At 46.7% G+C, this 20,488-nt stretch overlaps 1 protein-coding gene across 1 annotated transcript in view; it reads right to left on the bottom strand.

Moving 5' to 3' along the window:
* Positions 1–20,488, bottom strand: part of Vwf (von Willebrand factor) — a 144,896-nt gene that overhangs the window by 22,427 nt on the left and 101,981 nt on the right. The window contains exons 33-42 of the mRNA XM_041641912.1: positions 19,174–19,217; positions 18,723–18,900; positions 12,472–12,692; positions 11,003–11,195; positions 10,477–10,818; positions 7,832–8,031; positions 3,573–3,675; positions 3,064–3,138; positions 1,766–1,870; positions 213–418 (exon numbers count right to left, since the gene is read on the bottom strand). Coding sequence (XP_041497846.1) covers positions 213–418; positions 1,766–1,870; positions 3,064–3,138; positions 3,573–3,675; positions 7,832–8,031; positions 10,477–10,818; positions 11,003–11,195; positions 12,472–12,692; positions 18,723–18,900; positions 19,174–19,217 — 1,667 coding nt within the window. The remainder of the gene's footprint in view (positions 1–212; positions 419–1,765; positions 1,871–3,063; positions 3,139–3,572; positions 3,676–7,831; positions 8,032–10,476; positions 10,819–11,002; positions 11,196–12,471; positions 12,693–18,722; positions 18,901–19,173; positions 19,218–20,488) is intronic.

Genomic DNA, 20,488 nt, shown 5'->3' with positions numbered 1-20,488 from the left:
TGTTCAAGCCATGTGACCTCGGCGTCCAGCCTTGACGAATACATAGTAGATTCACTGTTACTACCTCCTGAGTTAGTGACATTTCCCTGTGCATGAGAAGGAACACTGACTGCTCACCCTTGGTTCAGGGAGCAAGAGGGCTGGGAAGTTCAAATCTCCTGTGAAGAACAATGAGTGGGCCAGCATCGCAGCCAGAGGTGGGCAGTGCCTACCTTGTCGGGGAGACAGGTGGTTGTGGTGCAGCCACAGTCATTGGTGGTGGCCGAGGCCAGGTACCCGAGTGGGCAGCTCACTGTGGAGTTGGCGCAGCTGCAAGCACACTCATACTCATCACAGCACTGGGTCTTCCTAAGGGTCGGTGTCCGATGCGGGGGACAGGTGGGTGGGGACACTCTTTTGCACTCTTCTTTCCTGCAGGCTGGGGTGGATACAGGTGACACCCTCAGTCCTGCCACACGGAGCACCATCCTCTGCTAGTGCTACTGCTTGGCTGAGGCAGGATTCTAGGGAACCAGACTCAGGGTGCTAAATCAGACATGCACACGCACTCAGCTCGGTGGCTATAGGATATTCAGATACCCCCAAAATGGCCACTCTTCTGAATGCAGCACTAATGAGAAATACAAGGATTGAAAACCCTTATGGAGAATGGAGAGGCCACTCAATCCCTACACTACCACCCCTAAGAACATGTTGATGGGGCACGGTCCTCCCAACCACAGACTCTGAGAGATACCAGACACTTGCATACACTGTCAGCTAGCAGGATCCTATCCCCACCTCAGGGCCTCAGACATCACTTTCTGGTCTTACCACCTCCAACAACACACAAATGAAATGTTGCCAACAACACTGTCACCACCACAATGTTATTTTATAGATGTTCGAGCCCATTCTTGTACCCTACACCTAATCCCAACTTCCTTATAATGTGACCACTTCAAGCCCAAAGCCTGCATCGAGGAACTCAAGGGATGTTCCAAAGTAGGAATCCAAGAATGCCCCTAGACTTGAAAGGGACCCTTGGTAACTAATCACAGAATTCCGAGTCTCACCGTGTCTATTTTAGCCCACCTCTGTGCTAAAAATGTATTTTATGATTAAATATATAAGCGTACAGAGAAAATACCCTATTAAGTTTGAAAATAAGGTTCCATGATGAAGATAGGCAAGGCAATGTCCCTTCCACTTCGTGGCAGAGAAGACGAAGCGAACAAGAAACTGTTAGGTTTGAAATCTCACTGCCCCAGCCCCATCATCATCTTTGTGTTTGTTAGCTTGTTTGAAGTTGATTTCAGTGTGTTGATGTTTTGTCTACATGTATATCTGTGCAACACATGTGTGCCTGGTGCCTTCAGAGACCAGAGAAGAGTGTCAGATCCCCTGGAACTGCAGCTAACACAGACAGTTATGAGTCATGCGGATGTTGGGCGATCAAACCTGGGTCCTCTGGAAGAGAAGCCAGTGCTTTCAACCACTGAGCTACCTCTCCAGCACTCCTGTGTCTTAATGTACCCCCCAAATGACATGGCTGTACCCGCCTCCACACTGGATGAGCTGATGTACACCTGCAGCTGATATAGCCAGGACTGTTAGAAAACTCAATTATGTATGCCCTTAACCCTTTTTTCCAAATGTACCCTAAACCGTAGGTTCAGCTAGCTGAAAAAGAAAATGAAACAATCTTGGTCCCCAAAACAGAAGATGACTTTCCAAGGCTAGGATAGAATGGCCCCACAGCCGCTCCTCCCCACGGCAGCCTTACCACAGGTGAAGGTGGGTCTGCACTCTCCAGGGTTGGTCAGGGTTGGCTGGAGCCCTCCTTCACACGGAGGCACCGGAGGCAAGTTGCAGTTGACCAGGTCACACACTTGGGTTCAAGAAAGAGTGGTTTATGCAGGTTTTGGTTAGGTTACTCTTGTAGAGCTTGTCAGTGAGATCCGCACACCCTCTCCTGGGGATTTCTATGACTAAAGATGGTGATGACCAATAGAGGTGGGTGGAGATGGAGATTTAAAGAGAGAGGGGTGAAACGATGGATGGATGGATGGATGGATGGATGGATGGATGGACGGACGGACAGGGGTAGGGGAAGGTGAATGAGAGACAGCTAGTAGTTGTTCAGGAGAGTAGATGCTTAGATACAGAAGGAAGATGGATGATAGATAGACAGACAGACAGACAGACAGATAGATGACAGATGTCATGTTACCTTCACCTGAACTAATATCATTTGCAAGGACTTGGAGCCTTTCCACCAAGTCTGAATTCTCTAGATCTCAGTTTCCTCTTTGGTATAGTGGAAACTCTAATATACCAGGTTCATTAGGATTTCATGAACTAATGGAAGTACAGTCCCTAGCACATTATAGAAACTGAAATTTGTCTGTAAGCTGGGAGACTGAATGCAAATGATCCCCTAATTTTCTCTACCACTAACATTCTGGGGATCTATTTGATAATATTGTTCTCAAACCAGATTGAACCCCTTATAAGATTTGTGTTGATATCTGATCCAATTTCATCAGAATAAATCAACTTCCCAGAATTCTGGCTTCCTGTCTAGTCTCTTGGTCTTTCCCTGGGCCTCTCTGCTCTCCCTTGAAGATCCACCTTCAGAGCATGAATTAATAAACACATCTGATGGGGCAGATATGAGAACGCCATTAGGACCCTGTCATGCAGCCTCGCTACTGTCTCTGAACCCCCTGAATTGCACGTCATTCACCACCATCACTGCCCCTCCCCCTCCCCCATACACAGCCATGTGCTAAAGGCCTGCATGTGGCCTTCCCCATAGCTCGTGTCCTCAAAATCTCACTGGAAACGTCTCCTGACAAAATGGCATTTTCCTCAGCAAACCTCTATAGCTCCGGCAATCACCCCCAATGCTGTCATGGCTCTTAATCTCGCATTCAAGCCCTCTGTAAGAAGCTGTCGTCTCCCACCCCCTTTACATACCCTGTGACTAAGAACAGAGCATTTTCGGGTATTTATGACCTGATCCACTTGGGGCTGGACTGGGGTCTGGACCCTGGAGGAACTGGGTGGGTGGACACATACCGCACTCATACTCTGGACAGCACCTGTTTGCACTCTCCTTGAGGCGAGCCACCTCACACGGGCCACACGTGGGAGCTGGGGGAGAAGAACAGACGCAAAATTCAGGAAAAAAAAATCAACTACGGCCCAGACTAGAGAAGGTTTGCAAAGTTCTCATTCACAGAAAGCCAGCACAGACCCTACATGGGATTCCCAAAGGATTGGGACCATGGGACCAAGACAGGATGCTGGACAGAATGAGTCTTCACAATGGGTCTTGCTAGCATCCTCAGGATTTCCCTCCAGGGGCCTCTGAGTCTGATGACAGTACTGGGTGGAAGGACAGGGGGAGGTACAAGAGCATCTGCTCCACGGGCCAAAAGGGACTTCTGGTCTCAGTAAATGGAAATGAGGTCTCTTGAAGAAAAACACATCCACGTGACCTTTACTTGGATTGGCCCATCATGGCAGGGTGACTGGAGGCCCATGGAGTCCTTCCTGCAGGGACAGCAGACATCAGCCTCACTTACCTCTGGCTGTGGGGCACGGCTGCGCAGTGCAGTTGACTTTCCTCCCACTGAGGCACACACAGATCTGACAGGGCTGATGGTCTGGGACCCAGGTCTCCAGGAACTGAGGGGAAGACAAAGCCAAGCAGGGGTACAGGACACTGTAGTCTGAGTCAGTACTCCCACCTATGGCTTGGCTTGCCCTCTTGAGGGCCTGGAACATGGGGCATGAGGCAGTTTGCGCTACTTGTAAGAGGACCCTGTCTCGGAAAGAAACGTGGCAAATAGCCAAGCCACTGACTATTAGGAGAATGGAGGAGAGGAGGACTGGAAGCAGAAAACCACAGAAGAGCTGGAGAGGTGCGGGGTGTGTATACCTGTAATCCCAGCCCTGGGGAGACAGTGACAGTGGGATCTGGAGTTTGAGGCCAGCCGGGGCTAAATAAAAGAGCTTGAATCAAGGAAAAAAAATGAGGCTTCACATAAAGGAGGAGAAGGAGGAAGAAGAAAAAGAGGGAGAGAAAATGGAAAAAGAGAAATGCAAACCAAAAGAAAGGAAAAAAAAGAAAAAAATGAGGCTGTTGTAGATGCTATTTCAGGCCAAGGCTTGGAGTCCCGGGAAGGTGCACAGGGCAGTGGCTCCCTTCTGGGGCAGGAAGCTGAGAATGACAGCCGAGAAGGAGGCTGTCTTGCTGTGATGTTTCTGTTCTCTTTTATCCTTACCCATTCTAAATGCGGACCTCAGCTATCTAAAGAATAAAGCCCTGTCCAGCGATCAGAACGTGGGGTGCTGATAACGCGGTGCGATTAACTTCCCTCCCACCGAGGCACGCGCAGACTCCACGGGGCTGACGGTCTGGAGCCCACCATAGAAAAGATACCCAAAAATGAGTGTTCAATTTATTCTTCTAGGACTTTTCACCTTCCTGGGAAGCTTTAGCCAAGCACACCCAAGGCAGGACACCGAATCAACTGCCCCTGAAAAAGCAAGTAAGTTCAGCTCTTGGAGATGCCACCAGACTGACTGCAGCAACTATGCCAGCAGGGGGCGCTATTACACAGGCCCAAGCTGGGTGCAGGCTGAACTTGTAGTCCAAATCAAGGCGCAGAACAGGTATAAGAACAGCTGGATTTCAAGATTAAACAAGGGGGCTAAAAGAACAGGCTGCAGAGAGTATGGGGTAGGAAAATCGAAGTGCTCAAGGCCAGTCAAAAGACACATGTCGCGATACGCCACCCACTAGAAGTTGCACGGCTCATTCAAGTGGAAGGTGCCAAAGGATTGTAGCCCTTAGCCGGAGCCTGAGCTTCAGAGCCTCTGGAGAAAGGAGGTGCCAGGCCACAGGCACAAGGTAAAGGATGCATGTCCCCTGAGCTGAAGGGGTACTCTGAATATCGCTGCACTAGCAGTGGCTCCCGGGAGAGACCACAGCCTGTGCGAGACTCCAGACCCCATCTGATCCTACTACAAAAGCTCACATCCCCACGGTGCATTCTGTAAAACAAACAAGAGCTATGGAAACTGGTAAATATTTTCCCTCTTCCCGGGGTATAGCAGATTTAAGCCCCGGTTATTTCCCTGAAGGAAGGTTTTCTGGGCTTTCTGTTTCAGTCTAAAAATTCATTTAATGGAAATGTTCTTCATATTAGATTTTCATTCTTTCTCGGCTTTAAAGCGGATGCTGGGAACACAGGTGGTTGGATAAGCGCTTGCTTTCTCCCATTTAAACTCTATTTTCTGAATAACTAAAACCGGCTGTGTTCTCGTCAGAGGTTTTGATTAATTCTATACTTGATTTTTTTTTCAAATATAAAACCGCTCTTATGTCCAAAATAATGCGCTTTTTTGGACAGATCCCTTAATGCAACTCATATGCCTATTCCAATTTGTTGTGTGGAAAATAGAGGGAAGGAGAAACTGAGTCAGAGAGGAGAGAGGGAAGAGAGTGTTGACCACACCAAGGTTACAATAAAAGTCACACGTTTCCTGCCTTTGGGACCTGCAGACAGGTGACACTCTTGGAGCCAGGAACACTCAGCTGGAGAGCTTACTCCTCACCACAGGGGGCCAAGGAAGAGGGCAAGACCATTTCTGCCTTGAGAGGAAGCGCTTTGCGTTTCACACAATTTGGAATGACCACCGGGTGGGTGTTACTGCCATACACAAACGCCTTAGAGCCGCCCGCCCACCCCGCAGGAACCCAGGAGCCCTGAGTATCAGGGAGTGACATGTGAAGTTTTGCCAACTCACTCGGGGACTCTTATGTCCCAGGACTTAATTAGCTCAGCAATTTGAAATATGGTAGACAAGTATCTCTGGGTTTCTTCCCTCTTCGCCTATTCATGGTGAGAAAAAATGGGGCTCACTGGGATGAAGTTCAACTACTGACCTCAAGCAAGAGACCCTATCCAGTCCCCAGCACTGCTCGCTTCGGTGCCCCTCTCGGCGCCGGTCCTCCATGGTCCTCCTGAGGTCCATGGCAGAGCTGGGACAACGCAGGATGACCTGGTGCCATCCACAGCAGTCCCATCCATGTAGCCCATGCCATATGAACCTTGGACTTCTCATCCATTAAATATGACATGTGATAATGACCCCACAGGGACTTGGAGAAAATCAAAACTGGTCTATTTCCTGGTTTACAATGTCACAGACTAAACGATGGAGCTACTGTGACTTTTGATTGTCTTTATTCTCTTTGGTTGGCTAGCTTTACCACAACTTCCACCAGCTGTGACTAAATACAGGGGTAAGTTACCCCAGGTGGGGCATTAAGGAAAAAACGGTTCTCTTGCTGAGTGTGGTGGCTTGAAAGAAAATACGGAGTAGCACTATGAGGAGGTGTGGCTTTGTTGGAGTAGGCGGTGCCTTGTGGAAGGAAGTGTACCATTGTGGAGATGGGCTATGAGGTTTCCTGTATGCTCAAGCCATGTCCAGTGTCTCAGACCACTTCCTGTTGCCTGCAATCCAATATATAGGACAGACACTTGGCCACTTCTCCAGCACCATGTCTGCCTGCATGCCACCATGTGGCATCATGATGATAATGTACTGAACCTCTGAAAATGTAAACCACCCCCAATTAAACGTTTTCTTTTGTAAGAGTTGCCGTGGTCATGATGTTTCTTCACAGCAATAGAAACCCTAACTAAGAGAGAGAGGCTGGGTATGTTAAGTCTTGCAAGCACATTCCCCTTAACTGGGAACCAAATAGGCTTCTATAACTACCATGCTTGATGAAGTCACTAACAATGATGAAGGATGGGGCCACTATGTACCTCATCTTGTAAATATAGGGGTTATCAACTTAGAAGAGAAAAGACCACTATCATTGACCAATGGAAGGGTTGATAAATAATATCCTCTGGAAGTGTGTTCATGAGCTCCCGGAAAGCTAAAAGAATTGGTAACTCAATGATTCCCAAATCATCTCAGGAACAATTGCAGTAAACGTGCTTCTGAATAATAGAAAGGGCAGGTCGTCAGAGTTACACTGAGCTTCAAATGCCAAGCGCAACATCAAACCCATCTCTACAAGCTGGATCCACAGGAAAGTTGACTCAGCTGGGTTCCTCGAGGGCTCTCTCTATTTAGAAGCAGGGTAGGTTAAACTAGCATCTTCTGATAGAACCTGAGTTCAAAGGCTGTTTTACGCGCACGCACGCGCACACACAGATACACACACACACACACACACACACACACACACAGAGAGAGAGAGAGAGAGAGAGAGAGAGAGAGAGAGAGAGAGAGAGAGGCATGCACACACAGACACATACTTCATAATCAAATAGGTTAAAGAAGCAAAAACCTTCTGAAACATTCGCAGTGTGCATCAGTCCACTAAAAGCAATAAAGAACCCCACATTGAGGAAAGGTCATGAACTCCTCATCTGTACCCCTTAAACTCACTCAGTCACTGGTGGCTACAAACGCTCTGGAGGAGAGAAACATGTCTTTAAAGAACATGAAGATAGCACACAAAGTACATAGTATGTCTGAATAGTGGCAGACATCATCTTATGTTATTTTCTCCTTCCCTCCTGAGTTCCTATATCACTCTACATGCATGAATAAAAATAATATTAAACGATATGCTAACACTTTGGTGTTTGGTCCCACAGCTAATCCATGGGAGACCCAAGAGCTACTCTCTGATCTGTCTGAATCCAGTGCTGGTATGCATGCGACCTTCCTCTTCCTCTATAATTCCTTGAGTCAACCCTGCTGTGGGAAGTAGAAGGGCCAACCCACCGAGATGGAGATGCCAGGCTCCTACCTGATGTCGGACTCCATCCTCCCCAACACACTGAGTGCAGGCCTCCTCGGGGACACAGCTGCCATCCAGCATGACTTGGTGTTGGGGACAGAAGCAGCCTTCTGAGGGGTGGTCCCCACAGGAGCTAGTGTTCCCGTCACAGTGCCGAGGGCAGCCACGCTCACAGTGGTTATACACCAGGGACGGTGGGCATGACAACGCTGCAGACAGAGAATGAGGTCATTCTCAGTAGCCTACACCAGCCAGAAGCAAAAGAAGCATGGCCAATTCAAGATGGCCAAGCATCCGGCAAACTTTCCAGAGCAGACACGATTGGTCTCCCCCAGTGTCCACTCTCTTCACCTTCCACTGTACCAGACTCCTTGCTTCGGCATGCGACCACTCATAAGAACGAATACAAAACCTTCTTTGTGATTGTGTGCACTCACATGACTAAGTTCTGACCAATTAGCTGGGAGAGGAAGGAAGTATCCTATCGGAGGGCCCCTGCAATCTATTTTACTTTAGAAAGACAGCTGGGTCTCCTTCCTGTAGTTCCGGTCGGACCCTGCACTTCATACCAAGAGCTGCATCTTCAGCCTTGGGAAGATGACCATGGCCAGCACCAGTGATGCCACCTCCCCCTGATCATCTAAATGACAGGAATTCTTGCTTCTCTGCTACTTGCAGCCAGCTATAACCCCAACCAATAATATGAAATCTCTGCCATTCTTTCTTTGGAATACAGACATATCTGAGACTTTAAAAATCCTCTTAAGAGAAACCACTAGGAAACTCCCTTCACACATTATAACCTGGCTGAACAAACTCACATGGCCATATTCATACAGCTAGTGGTGGTCTCCAAAGGCCTAAAGCACAGGGGTTATCTCTGTGTGCACAATAAACACTGAGGACGTGCACAACGCAGGTAAACATAGAAGGTGCTTCCATAATGCAAACCACAGCTTCTGCCTGTTGGTCTGCAAGCGGGTAGAGTGGAAGCCATATCATCCATATGGACATGAAAGCCTGCTGTGGAATATTATTTTAACTATGGAAAGATGTGTTGCATTTGTTTATGTTATAGAATTACTTTAACTGTGTAAAGATGTGTTACATTTGTTTTTGTTGCATTTATTTAATTATGAAAAGATGCGTTGCTGTTTCACCTTGCCTGCCTAAGGCACCTGACTGGTCTAATAAAAAGCTGAACGGCCAATAGCTAGGCAGGGGAGAGGTAGGCTGGGCTGGCAGACAGAGGAAATAAATAGGAGGAGAACTCTAGACTCAAAAAGAATGAGAGAAGAGGAAGAGAGAACAGGAGAAAGAGAGGGACAAGTCAGACAGCTGCCAGACAGACAGACAGACAGACAGACAGATGTAGAGACAGCAGGAAAGTAAAATACACAGAAAGAAAGAAAGTTAAAAAAAAAACAAAGCAAAATGTAGATCAAGAGAAACATGTTAAAATAAGAGCTAAGATAAGGTTGAACATTTATCACTAATAAATCTCTGTGTCATGATTTGGGAGCTGGTTGGTTGATATAGGAGGGTCTTCTGTTTTCTGCTGATTTCGTTGGTTAAATAAAGAAACTGCCTTGGCTTTTTGATAGGGCAGAAAATTAGGTAGGCGGAGTAGACAGAACAGAATGCTGGGAGAAAAAAAGCAGAGTCAGGTAGGCGCCATGAAGCTCCGGCCAGAGATGGATGTAGGTTAGGATCTTTCCTGATAGGCCACAGCCTCGTGGTGATACACAGATTTAATAGAAATGGGTTAATTAAGATGTGAGAGTTAGCCAAGAAGAGGCTAGATATAATGGGCCAGGCAGTGTTTAAATAAATACAGTGTCTGTGTAAATATTTCAGGTGTAAACTAGCCGGGGAGCCGGGCAGAGGGAAGTGGCTCGCAGCTCCCTTTACAACTGGTAGCCCTAAAGAAAAGGCCTGGTACAATAAAACCCAAGAACTAAGAAATGTCTGAGGAGGCAGGGGACTAATCTGGTTCTTTATTCTACTCTGCCAAACCTGAGGTGTGGGAAGACTAAGAGAATAGCTGATCACTAGATGAGATGCCCACGTCCACAGCTCCTGGTCAAGGATGCGGATACTCTGTGCTGATGGACTCTGAGACACCAACAGGATGTTGGTGTTGTGTTCACACTAGCAAATTGCGGGAACAGAATCCACATCTGACTCCCACTGGTAGTCTGCGTTTCAGATGATAAGCCAAGGGCAGGCTCAATTAGGAAGGCTGCCTTGACGGGGCGAAGTCTACACTAGCATATCTCTTGGTAAATCAGCAGTTCTGAGGAGCCAAAAGACAACATGTCACTCTCACTTCAAAAGCCTGCCCAATGGGTGCTCATTCCCCATTGGTGAAATTTCAAGTTCTATTTTACTGGTTTCACAATACTTAGCTGATGTCTACCTGTGTCTAAAACACAAAATTCACAACTATTTGAATTAAAGGAATGCACTTTTATCTCCATAAAAATTCTGCATTCAAAGGGCTTCCATATCTACAGTCTTGTTTGAGCCTAACCGGAATCCTAAGAGGAAACTCTCATCTTCATTAGGAAAATGAGAATCTGAAGACCAGAGAGTGTGAACGATCCCATACTTGATCTGTTTCCAGTGTTGACGGAGCGCATACGGGGACTCACCGCAGAAGTCAGGTGTCCTCCAATCAACACAGACTCCATTGGTCCGACAGAGGTGAGCATAAGAAGCAATCACCTCGCACACTCGCTCCTGGTGGCAACTGTCTTGCTGGCAGATGGCATGGAATGTGGCTGGAGCGAGGACCTTGTGGCATTCAGCAAACAGGGCTGAGAGGAGGACCTGGCAGCGGGAGCTCTCCGAGACGGGACACTGCTCCTCGGGAACAGGCTGGCATGTGTGCCCTGGCTGTTGCACCGTCCATTCCTGGATGAGCCTTTTCCAGTCGGTGGTGACCGTGCCATCCCTCAGCATGAAGTCATTGGCCCCATTCTCATCACAGATTCCTAGAGCAACAAGAAGAGACAGCAGTGCCAAAGACTTGGCCCTTCTCCACCCTCAAGGATGGTCTGACCCTCACCACTGGATGCTTGAAACAGGATTCAGTAATATAAGCACCAACCTCCATACATCCAGCAAGCATGGCTGGGTTTACAGCACAGAAGAGGGGCGGAGCAAGCACCTCCTTACCACAGAGACCGTACATCTTCGAAGCAAAGGTCTTGGGGCTAAGTTGCAGTTGGAATTCATTGTTTTGTGGAATGAATGTGAGGATGTGGCCAAGATGGTTGAACCTGACTTCATACATGATCGCACCGTAGATGCTGACTTCCATGTCTCCACCCACGTAAGGGGCAGGGACCAGTCTCCCATTCACTGCCATCTGCTCCAACAAGAAAAAGGTCACCAATAGTTCTCACGCATCAGAAGCCGCAGGGCTTCCCTCTTGCTTCTTACTGAAGCTACTGGGAGTCTCTGCGCTCACACTCCTCTGACTGCAGAGCTTAGCCCACGCCTGATGTTTGTCAGCAGCTCTTGCTAAACAAAGGGGCTTTGGAGAGCTTGGCAGCCTAGACCACTATAACAACACTGTGCAGGCAGCACAGACCACTATATCACTGTGGACAGCTCAGACTGCTATAACACTGTGTGGGCTGCACAGACCACTATAACACTGTGCACAGACCGCTATAACAACACTGTGCAGACAGCACAGACCGCTATATCACTGTGTGGACAGCATGCTCCTGAACCAGAAAGCCCAAGGCTCCAGGAACCTGATCTGTGTACCTCAGTATGGAAAGATGACCCCTTCCCGATAGCCCAGGGAAACTGCCATTGCACCAGCTCCTGGGGCAGGGTCTCCAGAAGGACACCTGCCAGGATGGCTGCAAATCCTTCATATGAGCACAGTACCTTCATTCTGAAGCCCCACCAGAGAGCATATCAAGCATATTAAAATGTATTCACATTCTGCAGCAAATGTAATTTTGTTGTAAGAATTTTGGAAGGGTTTTTTTATCACTCTGATTTTAAGAATTCTTTGGCTATGACTCCTCGTTTGATATATGACTAACTCTGATTTCTCAGCAATTAGTGCTCGTACTCAGGAATCCTTACCAAGTGAGAAAATCAAGTCTACAAGTTGTTTTCGCGCCATGAAATATTTATGATTTCCAAATGAACAAGTAAAGACGTTGGCATAACATAACCTTTTGTAGGCATTTAATCAAACATTCATTTATAGCGGTTTGGCAGTCTCCTCTCTAAATTTTGAAGTCATACGTTTTTTTGTTGAGGCCCTAAATATTTTCAAAGACCCTGATTTAAGCACTAAATATTTCCGTTTGGAAAGACCCCAGGCCTTGGGTACTGGGCTCACAATGCCTACTGTGTCCATGGTCCTGGTGCCAACCCAGCTCCTAATCAATGCCAGAAACTGGGACTAAATTCATAACTTGCTATCTAAAACTGATGCGCTCTCCCAAATCTGGACCCAGAGCAACGTGAAATCATGCCAAGACTAGGGAGATGGCAAGGAACCCCTCTGAAGGAGGAAGTGCCCTGCTAGTCTAGGCAAAGCTGACTCCCAGCACCATGCGGTTTTTTCTAAAGCTCCGCTCTGCCTGGCCATGGATCCCAGAGCAAATTCATCTCACCTCCATGTCACTGTGCAGTCCCACAGAGAGGCCAGCATGCTTCACCTCAATGGACTTCATGCAGGCTTGCATGGCCCCAGGGCTGCAGGCCCCGTTGTGGAGAATCACCTCCAAGTCCTGCTCTGTGTTTCGAAAGAGGACGTAGGAGCAGTTGCCAGTCAGCTTAAAGTTCTGCCCATCGAAGGTGACAATGTGCCGAGTGGAACTGCCCGTGCACACACCTGAATGGGGAAAGCAGAGGATCGATGGAGCGTATCCAGCCCCCACATGCAGGCCTGCAGCAATGTGGCCAGGCTGTGCCCAGGCAAAGTGAGCCGGCGGCTCTCCTGGTGAATCTGGCCCAGGGAACACAGTGAAGTTCCAGGGGCACAATGTCATGTTGAAAGCTTGAGGCACCGAGCAAGCTATTCATGACCTCGCTGAAAAGAAAATTCACCTTAAGACTTGTGTCCCTTCATCCAACAGTACCGGTTGCCGCAGCGACTTAATCTCACAAGAGGTTACATGAGAGAAATATTTCCTGGGCCAAAATAAACAATTGGGTCTCAGAGCTCACTCAGGGAGCCACATTCACGTATAATCAGCAGATTCTCAAGGTTCCTACTAAAACAGTATGTGAATGCTAATCACTGGGCATCCACATAAGAAGACTGGGGAATGGGGAAGGGTCCCACTTTGAATGCCCCAGTGCCTCTAATCTGAAAGCAAATCTTGGACCTAAATGAGTTTGGAGATGGGTTTTTCATGCAAATCATGACTCATTCATAGAACGAATGAACAGAAGCCAAGACATGAGAGGAAAGCTCAATGAGAAGCCGCCCACACCCTTTACTCATAACCAGGTCGGGGGCACCACGGAAGGTGAACATCAACGCAGCTTGTGACTGGCAGGGTTGGCTGCACCATTCCTCAGAGCTGAGCAGCCTCCATGGCTTTCACTCAACGTCCCCACGTCCGTAAGCATTCATCAAGTAACAGACGGAATGCCACAGTCCTGTGGGTACCCATGCTGCTAGGGTGCCCTGCTAGGGTTTGGGCACATGTCCCCCAAAACATTGGCTGCTGGCCGCTGGCCCTGCTGGAAAGCAGTAGGATTTTAAGGGGTGTAGCTGAGTAGAAGGGAATTGGGTTTTTTGGGGTGTGCCCTTGAAGGGAACATAGCATACCAGTCCCCTCCTCTCTCCTAGCCATGAGGTGAGCGTCCTCCTCCTGCCGCGTGTTTCTGCCAGAATTTCCCTCACCAAAGTCCCAAAATAAATGGAGCCTGGCAACCATAGACAAAAACCCCAAAACTTTGAGCGAAAGTAAACCTTTCCTTTGATTTTAACTTTGTGGTATCAGGGGTTTTGCCATAGTGGTGGGAAAACTGAACAACATAATCCCCCCAGCTCTGCTGTTAAAAGCATTACGTCAAGGCAACAGCCTTGATTGCCAATGACAACATGTTATTAAATCACAAGACAAAGACTGTTAACCAGAATGGCTCTGTCCACCATCAGACCAACTGTGACACGGTAAGTTGGAGCCAAAGGAGCTCCGAACTGAATTGTGTTTTGCCGCTTGTTTGTGCAAGACCCTGCTTGAATACTGGACTTCAGCAATCCTCTCCTATCCCTCTTGTGCATGATGGGACTGCAATCACTACTTTTGGGCACTGTCATGAGAGCTGGTAGCAAGCTAGACTAAATGCCAACCTGACAGTACGTGGCATGCATATTCATGTTTCACGGATGAATCTGTTAGCCTTAGGACTAAGCTAATGCCACAAATGAAATTCAACAGCTTTTAGTCATGACATCTCAGTGTGAGAGGCTTCCAGAATCTGAGTGACTTCTGTTTTCAGAATACCAACTTATCTTTCAACAAACCGTCGCAGAGTATTCCAGTTTGCTGACCAGGCTTCTCTCTCCTCTCCTCTCCCCTCCCCTCCCCTCCCCTCCCCTCCCCTCCCCTCCCCTCCTCTCCTCTCTTCTCCTCTCCTCTCCCCTCCCCTCCATCCCTCCCTCCCTATATTTCCTTTATTTAATTTTTTAGGTATGTACATGTATTTTGCCTGCATGTGTTTGTCTGTGGAGGCCAGAAGAAGACATCAGATCATCTGGAGCTAGCGTTACAGAGAGCTTCGAACAGCCATGTGTTGGCTGGGAATCAAACCTGGGTCCTCTGGAAGAACCCCAAGTACTTTTAACCACTGAGCTGAGCCATCTCTCCAGATCCTACTACCAGTTGTAATGAGCCATATAAATTAACAAACGCCAATGTTCAAGACACAAGAAAAGTTAAAAGAAAACTCCAACTGAAGAATGAGAATCTGAGACTTACATAATGTTATCACAAAACTACAAAATATTTTTTAAATATACCACCCATAAACATATTCTAGAATCCATTTTATCTCTCCTCTCTTCTCCACATCCTATTATCTCACCGTCACTCCACATAGCAGAGAAGAATCTAAAACCAAGCATTTTGTTAAAACTATAGTCTGGGTATCAAAGAATAACGGACACACATTACAGATGTCAACTGACAAACATAAAGATTGACAGAGATGCTGGGAGCCGGAGACAGAGCTCAGTGGTACTGGGCTTGCCTAGTGCGTGTGAGGCCCCAGGTTCCCAGCACCAAACTCAGGGGAAGGAAATGGGAAGCTATTTGGCAATTGAGAAGCAACACATAAAAAATATCAAAGAGGGAAACTGGGAACCTGGAAAGACATTTTAAAGAGAGCTGAAACACCCGAAGATGTGAAATTCTGCACACACATCACTAAGGAAATGACTTTCCCAACTGGTTCATTGAAAGCAAAAAAAAAAAAAAAGAAGAAGAAGAAGAGGAAGAAAGAAAGAAAAGAAAAAAACCAGACAGAAACAGATCCACACAATGAACAATGAAGAAGGTGACAAAGTCTGTGAGAATGATAGGATATATGGTAATTTAAATATACTCAAAAATTTACAAAAAAATGAAAACTATATTGAATATTTAAGGACTAAGAAAAAAAACAAGGCCAGACAGTTGGCTCTTGCTGCCAAGCCCAACGACCTGAGCTCTGTCCCCACGGCCTACATGGTGGGAGGAGAGAACTGACTCCCTATGCTGCTGCCTGACATCCACATGTGTGCCACGGCATGTGGGATCACATACACAGACTAAAACATGTAAACAGAAAATGCAAGAAAAACTCAGAATGGGGATAGGTTTTTTTAAAAGTTGATTGGGCTCAGGAGGAAGAAATGGATAAGACCAAGTCAAAAATGAAGGGCCCAGGGGCAAATGGACCACAATGAAAAATGGAAAAAGAAACATTGAACAAAACAAAAGTCAGCGTGAGAGCAGAGGGGGTGTATGAAGGAAGCAGGGGAACCAGAGAGGAAGTCAAGACCGCTTGGGGATGGAGTCCTTAAAAGGGATCAGAAAAGACATGGCATTTAAAGACTTGGTCTGACTCATGAGAAGACTCCGGACCACAAAGAAGAACCAAACCTGGACGCTGCCAGCACGTGACAAGTGTCTGCAAACTTTCACCCACATCTGCTGGCCCTGAGTAAACCTAGGGGAAGGGTGGAAAGGTAGCAGCAAAAGGATTCAACTTCTCCCGAGATGAGGCGTGGAAAAGACAAAAAAGAGTATTCAACTTCATTTGTTTGTTTTGTTTTGTTTTTTGTTTTTCGAGACAGGGTTTCTCTGTAACTTTAGAGCCTATCCTGGAACTAGCTCTTGTAGACCAGGCTGGCCTCGAACTCACAGAGATTCACCTGCCACTGCCTCCCGAGTGCTGGGATTAAAGGTGTGCAACACCACCGCCCAGCAAAAGTATTCAAGTTCAAAGATCAAGAAAATAACACTCCAGGTGTCACGTAAAGGTATCCAGTAGTTCACAGAGTGAAAACCAAACCAAAACAAAACACAAAGCTCATCATCAGAATTCTCAAAAACAATATACAAAGCCATGAAAGCCCTGAGCTCCATTCTCCAACAAGAAGGCAGAAGTGAATCAAGAGCAGAGATAGAGGGGAATGAGACCAGGGAATAACATCCGTGTGGGCAAGCCACAGAGTAGTTCAAACCCGTTCTTAAAACCTGCCTTTCCAATTAACAGATGATTAAATGAGGGAAAAGAGGGGAGAGGGGAGGAACTTCAAATCCCCACAAATGCATGTGTGGTAAAATTCATCAATATGAACAATACCCTATTTGATAAATACAGTAAAAAAAAAAACAACTAATAAACAGCATAGCCACTGAAGGGCAAAGGGAGGGAGCTAATGTAAATAACTTGGGAAAACCAAATCTCACTCTGAGACTCAGTGCAGAAAGGACGGCACACAAGTGCTTTGGCTGGGGGACTTGTTCTTCATACTGACTCTAGAGTGATATTACATGAATTCTATGATTAGGATTGGACGATGAGATCCAAGATTTATGCTGTCTGAGAAAGATCAAGTATGAAAGATGCCAAAAGGACTCAAATCAAATCAAACAGATGCCCAAGAGCCACAGCTCGGACCAAAGAAGTAAGAGAACAACTGACGGTAGCCAACTCGTACACAGAGTAGAGAAAGGCAAGAACCCATGGCATGGCTGGGTGAGCACAAATAGCTATTCCAACTGATTAATTAACTAATGAGAGATGTGATGAAGTGCTTTTGACAGAATTCTAACTAACATATATGGTATGGATGATAGGAAATGAAATCCCTCCCGACTGGACTAACAATACAAAAAAACAAACCAACAATCATCAGTGGATGCTAGAACTGGGGGCAGAGGCTTTGTGAATGCTATCACGATGTACAATGAATATCCACCAACAGAACTGTTTTAAAAGTCAGAAGGAGCTTTCAATTTTAAAGTATTTAATACCCCCAATATAGCTTTGTCACTTGATGCCTTTCACTCGTGGGTACAAAAGGAGGGGGTATTAGTACTAGGCCGAGACTGTCTTGACAGGATAAATCCTTTGTTGCCCATTCCCTAATAGGGAGAAATAGGAGGGCCACGCCCAGTGAATGGGACTCTCAGGAGGCAGGAGCTAAGTTTGCGTCCCAGTCAGCCATAGGGAATTCAGGACCAGTATCTGATTCTTGCCTGAGGGATCTTCCTGTCACATGTGGCCAGACGGACGCTTACTGATGTTTTAGAAGAACCAGAGGTGGGATAAGGGCCAGACTAATCTTGGGGACTGGATAGGAGCTAGGAAGGATGGCCAAGGGGCTGTGTTCAAAGTGATGCTTTCTAAGGGAATTTCTGTCAAAGAAAGAAAGGACTCTGAAGTTGAGGGATTCAAGACGGACTGAAGACAAAGGCATCAGAAACTTTGTGAAGAAATAGCAGTCGTCCAGGCCTGGGAACAGAAGCCCAGGGCAGGACTTCAGGAAAGCCTCAAAAGAGCTCATGCACAGTCCCATGTGACCTTCTGAGCCCATCCATCCCCTTCACCGTGCTCCCAGCTATGAGAGAAGCTGTCCACACTCTTTTCCCCAAAGGCAGGCAGTAGCAGCTGCATCTGAGCAGGTATCTAAACTCTAATGGAGTTCCAAGTTTCAGTTATTACATAGCCACCTAGTTACCAACTGAGACTGTCTGACCATAGAATTCTTTATAAATAAAAGAGATGGCATGGACTCTGAGACATTCTCATCTAAGACAGAAGGGAAATGTTGCCCCCTTACATACATCCTAAAGGGCAAGTGAGATTGCGAACCACAGCCCTGATGGCATCCTACATTTATGTCTGTTTCCATTGTTGAGAACAGATCATCACAGAAGCCATTTCCAACCATGAGGCAGAGGGCTGCCCCTCCCTGATGAGGATTCACCAAGGTTTACAGGGGATGAACCTGGGTCCAGCTCTTATACCAGGCCACCTGATAACATACAGTTGCATGCAGTCCCATACAACTATAGGTGTGACTCGGGAGGACTCTGGAGATGCCTTCGGCATGCTGCTATACCTCTGACATCCCAGTGATATACATTCTTAAGGATTGACTCAAAATGGCCAAGCTGAATTAGAACCTCAGAAAAACAAGTTCCTACAGTTCTGGGAAAATACATCTGTCTATGGATTTCCAAGACTCTGTGAAAACGCATCCAGACGCCATTGGAGGGAAGGAGAAAAGGCAGGACAGGGCAGGAATGTTGTGAGGCAGGGGTACTTCCACCTATCCCCTTCCACACTGTTGCCTATACAGTGAGTTAAAAACCTGCCCCTCTACAAAATCTGACTAGGGAAATGAAGGACTCACAAGGGCAGGTCCACCGGCAGCCACAGGTCTCCTCCACTCGAATAGGGGACTGGCTGTTGGAACATGAAGGCCTGGGGCCATGGTCACAGTTGACTCTGTGACTCTGCAGCAAAGTCTGGCCATTTGGCAAGCAGGTCACTGTATGGCATTGATCTGGCAAGGTCCAGACATCCCCAGGCTGCAAAAAGAGAAAACAGATTTGAGAAAGGATCAAGATGAGTCACACTAAATCTAAATCCACCCACCATGTCACTGCCTGCCTCTGAAGATGGGCCAGGGCTGGACCACAGCCTTACGTTAAGGAGGCTCTACATGAGATTTGCCTCAAAATAGGCTAAAAACAAGCAGGAGAATGAGGCTAAAACCAACCAGGGTAAAACTAGTCAATAAGAACAAAAGCCCCCAACATTTATTTCTGACCTTTCCCCCAAATCAACAGGAAGGGACTTACCTTCTTCTCATTCCCGTCCTCGTCCACACAAACTCCAGAAAACCCTGAAACGGACATAGAAAAACTTGAGTAATCACCTACAACCAAGAATTCTAAACCATTCACATTTGCTAGTCAACACACATCTGCTAGTCAATGCACAACATCCGCTAGTCTATGCACAACATCTGCAAGTCAACACATGCATCTGTTGTCAATGCACAACATCTGCTAGTCAATGCACAACATCCGCTAGTCTATGCACAACATCTGCAAGTCAACACATGGCATCTGCTAGTCAATGCACAACATCTGCTAGTTAATGCACATCTGCAAGTCAACACATGGCATCTGCTAGTCAATGCACAACATCTGCTAGTCAGCACACAACATCTGCTAGTTAATGCATGATATCTGCAAGTCAATACACAAAATCTGCTAGTCAATGCACAAAATCTGCTAGTCAATGCACAAAATCTGCTAGTCAACGCACAACATCTGCTAGTCAATGCACATCTGCTAGTCAATGCACAACATCTGCTAGTCAACGCATATCCACTAGTCAACACACAACACCTGCTAGTCAACACACAACACCTGCTAGTCAACACATAACATCTGCTAGACAATGCACAACATCTGCTAGTCAGTGCACAACATCTGCTAGTCAACACATGACATCTGCTAGTCAACACACAACATCTGCTAGTCAACACACAACATTTGCGAGTCAGTGCACGACATCTGCTAGTCAATGCATGACATCTGTTAGTTAACACACAACATCTGCTAGTCAACATAACTCTAAAAAGAATCTGAGTGGGCTTCACATTGACGATATGAGTACACAAGGAGGTGACAATCTTATGGTCCTTCAGATGTACTTTATGATAATTAATAATTATGATAATGATAGCTATCACATGCAGTAATTTTCACTTATCTCATTTCATGCTTGACAGCAGTAGATATGGGGGGTGTGAAGCAAGAGCCATAAAACTTGAAAGAGATATACTTCATGGTTGCTGCCAAGGTAGGTAGCTACCATCTATAAGGAAAGGTCTGTAACTCTGCAGAAGGTTTTAATTTAAAACTATTTACAGGGGCTGGAGCCAGCGATGGCTCAATGGTTAAGAGCACTGGCTGCTCTTCCAGAGGATCCAAGTTCAATTCCCAGCACCCACATGGCAGCTCACAACCATCTGTAACTCCAGTTCCAGGGGATCTGATACCCTCACACCAATGCACATAAAATCAAGTTAAATAAATCATAAAAAATAATAACTACATTAATATATACACCAGGCCAGAAAACAAAACATGTTTCTAACCTAGA

The sequence above is a fragment of the Microtus oregoni genome, unplaced genomic scaffold (assembly GCF_018167655.1).
Source record: "Microtus oregoni isolate MIOR12 unplaced genomic scaffold, Mior012 000002F_ref0000024, whole genome shotgun sequence".
In the NCBI taxonomy this organism is placed as follows: domain Eukaryota; kingdom Metazoa; phylum Chordata; class Mammalia; order Rodentia; family Cricetidae; genus Microtus; species Microtus oregoni.
Note: the sequence above shows the minus strand (reverse complement) of the source record. Positions and strands in the feature narration are given on the sequence as shown.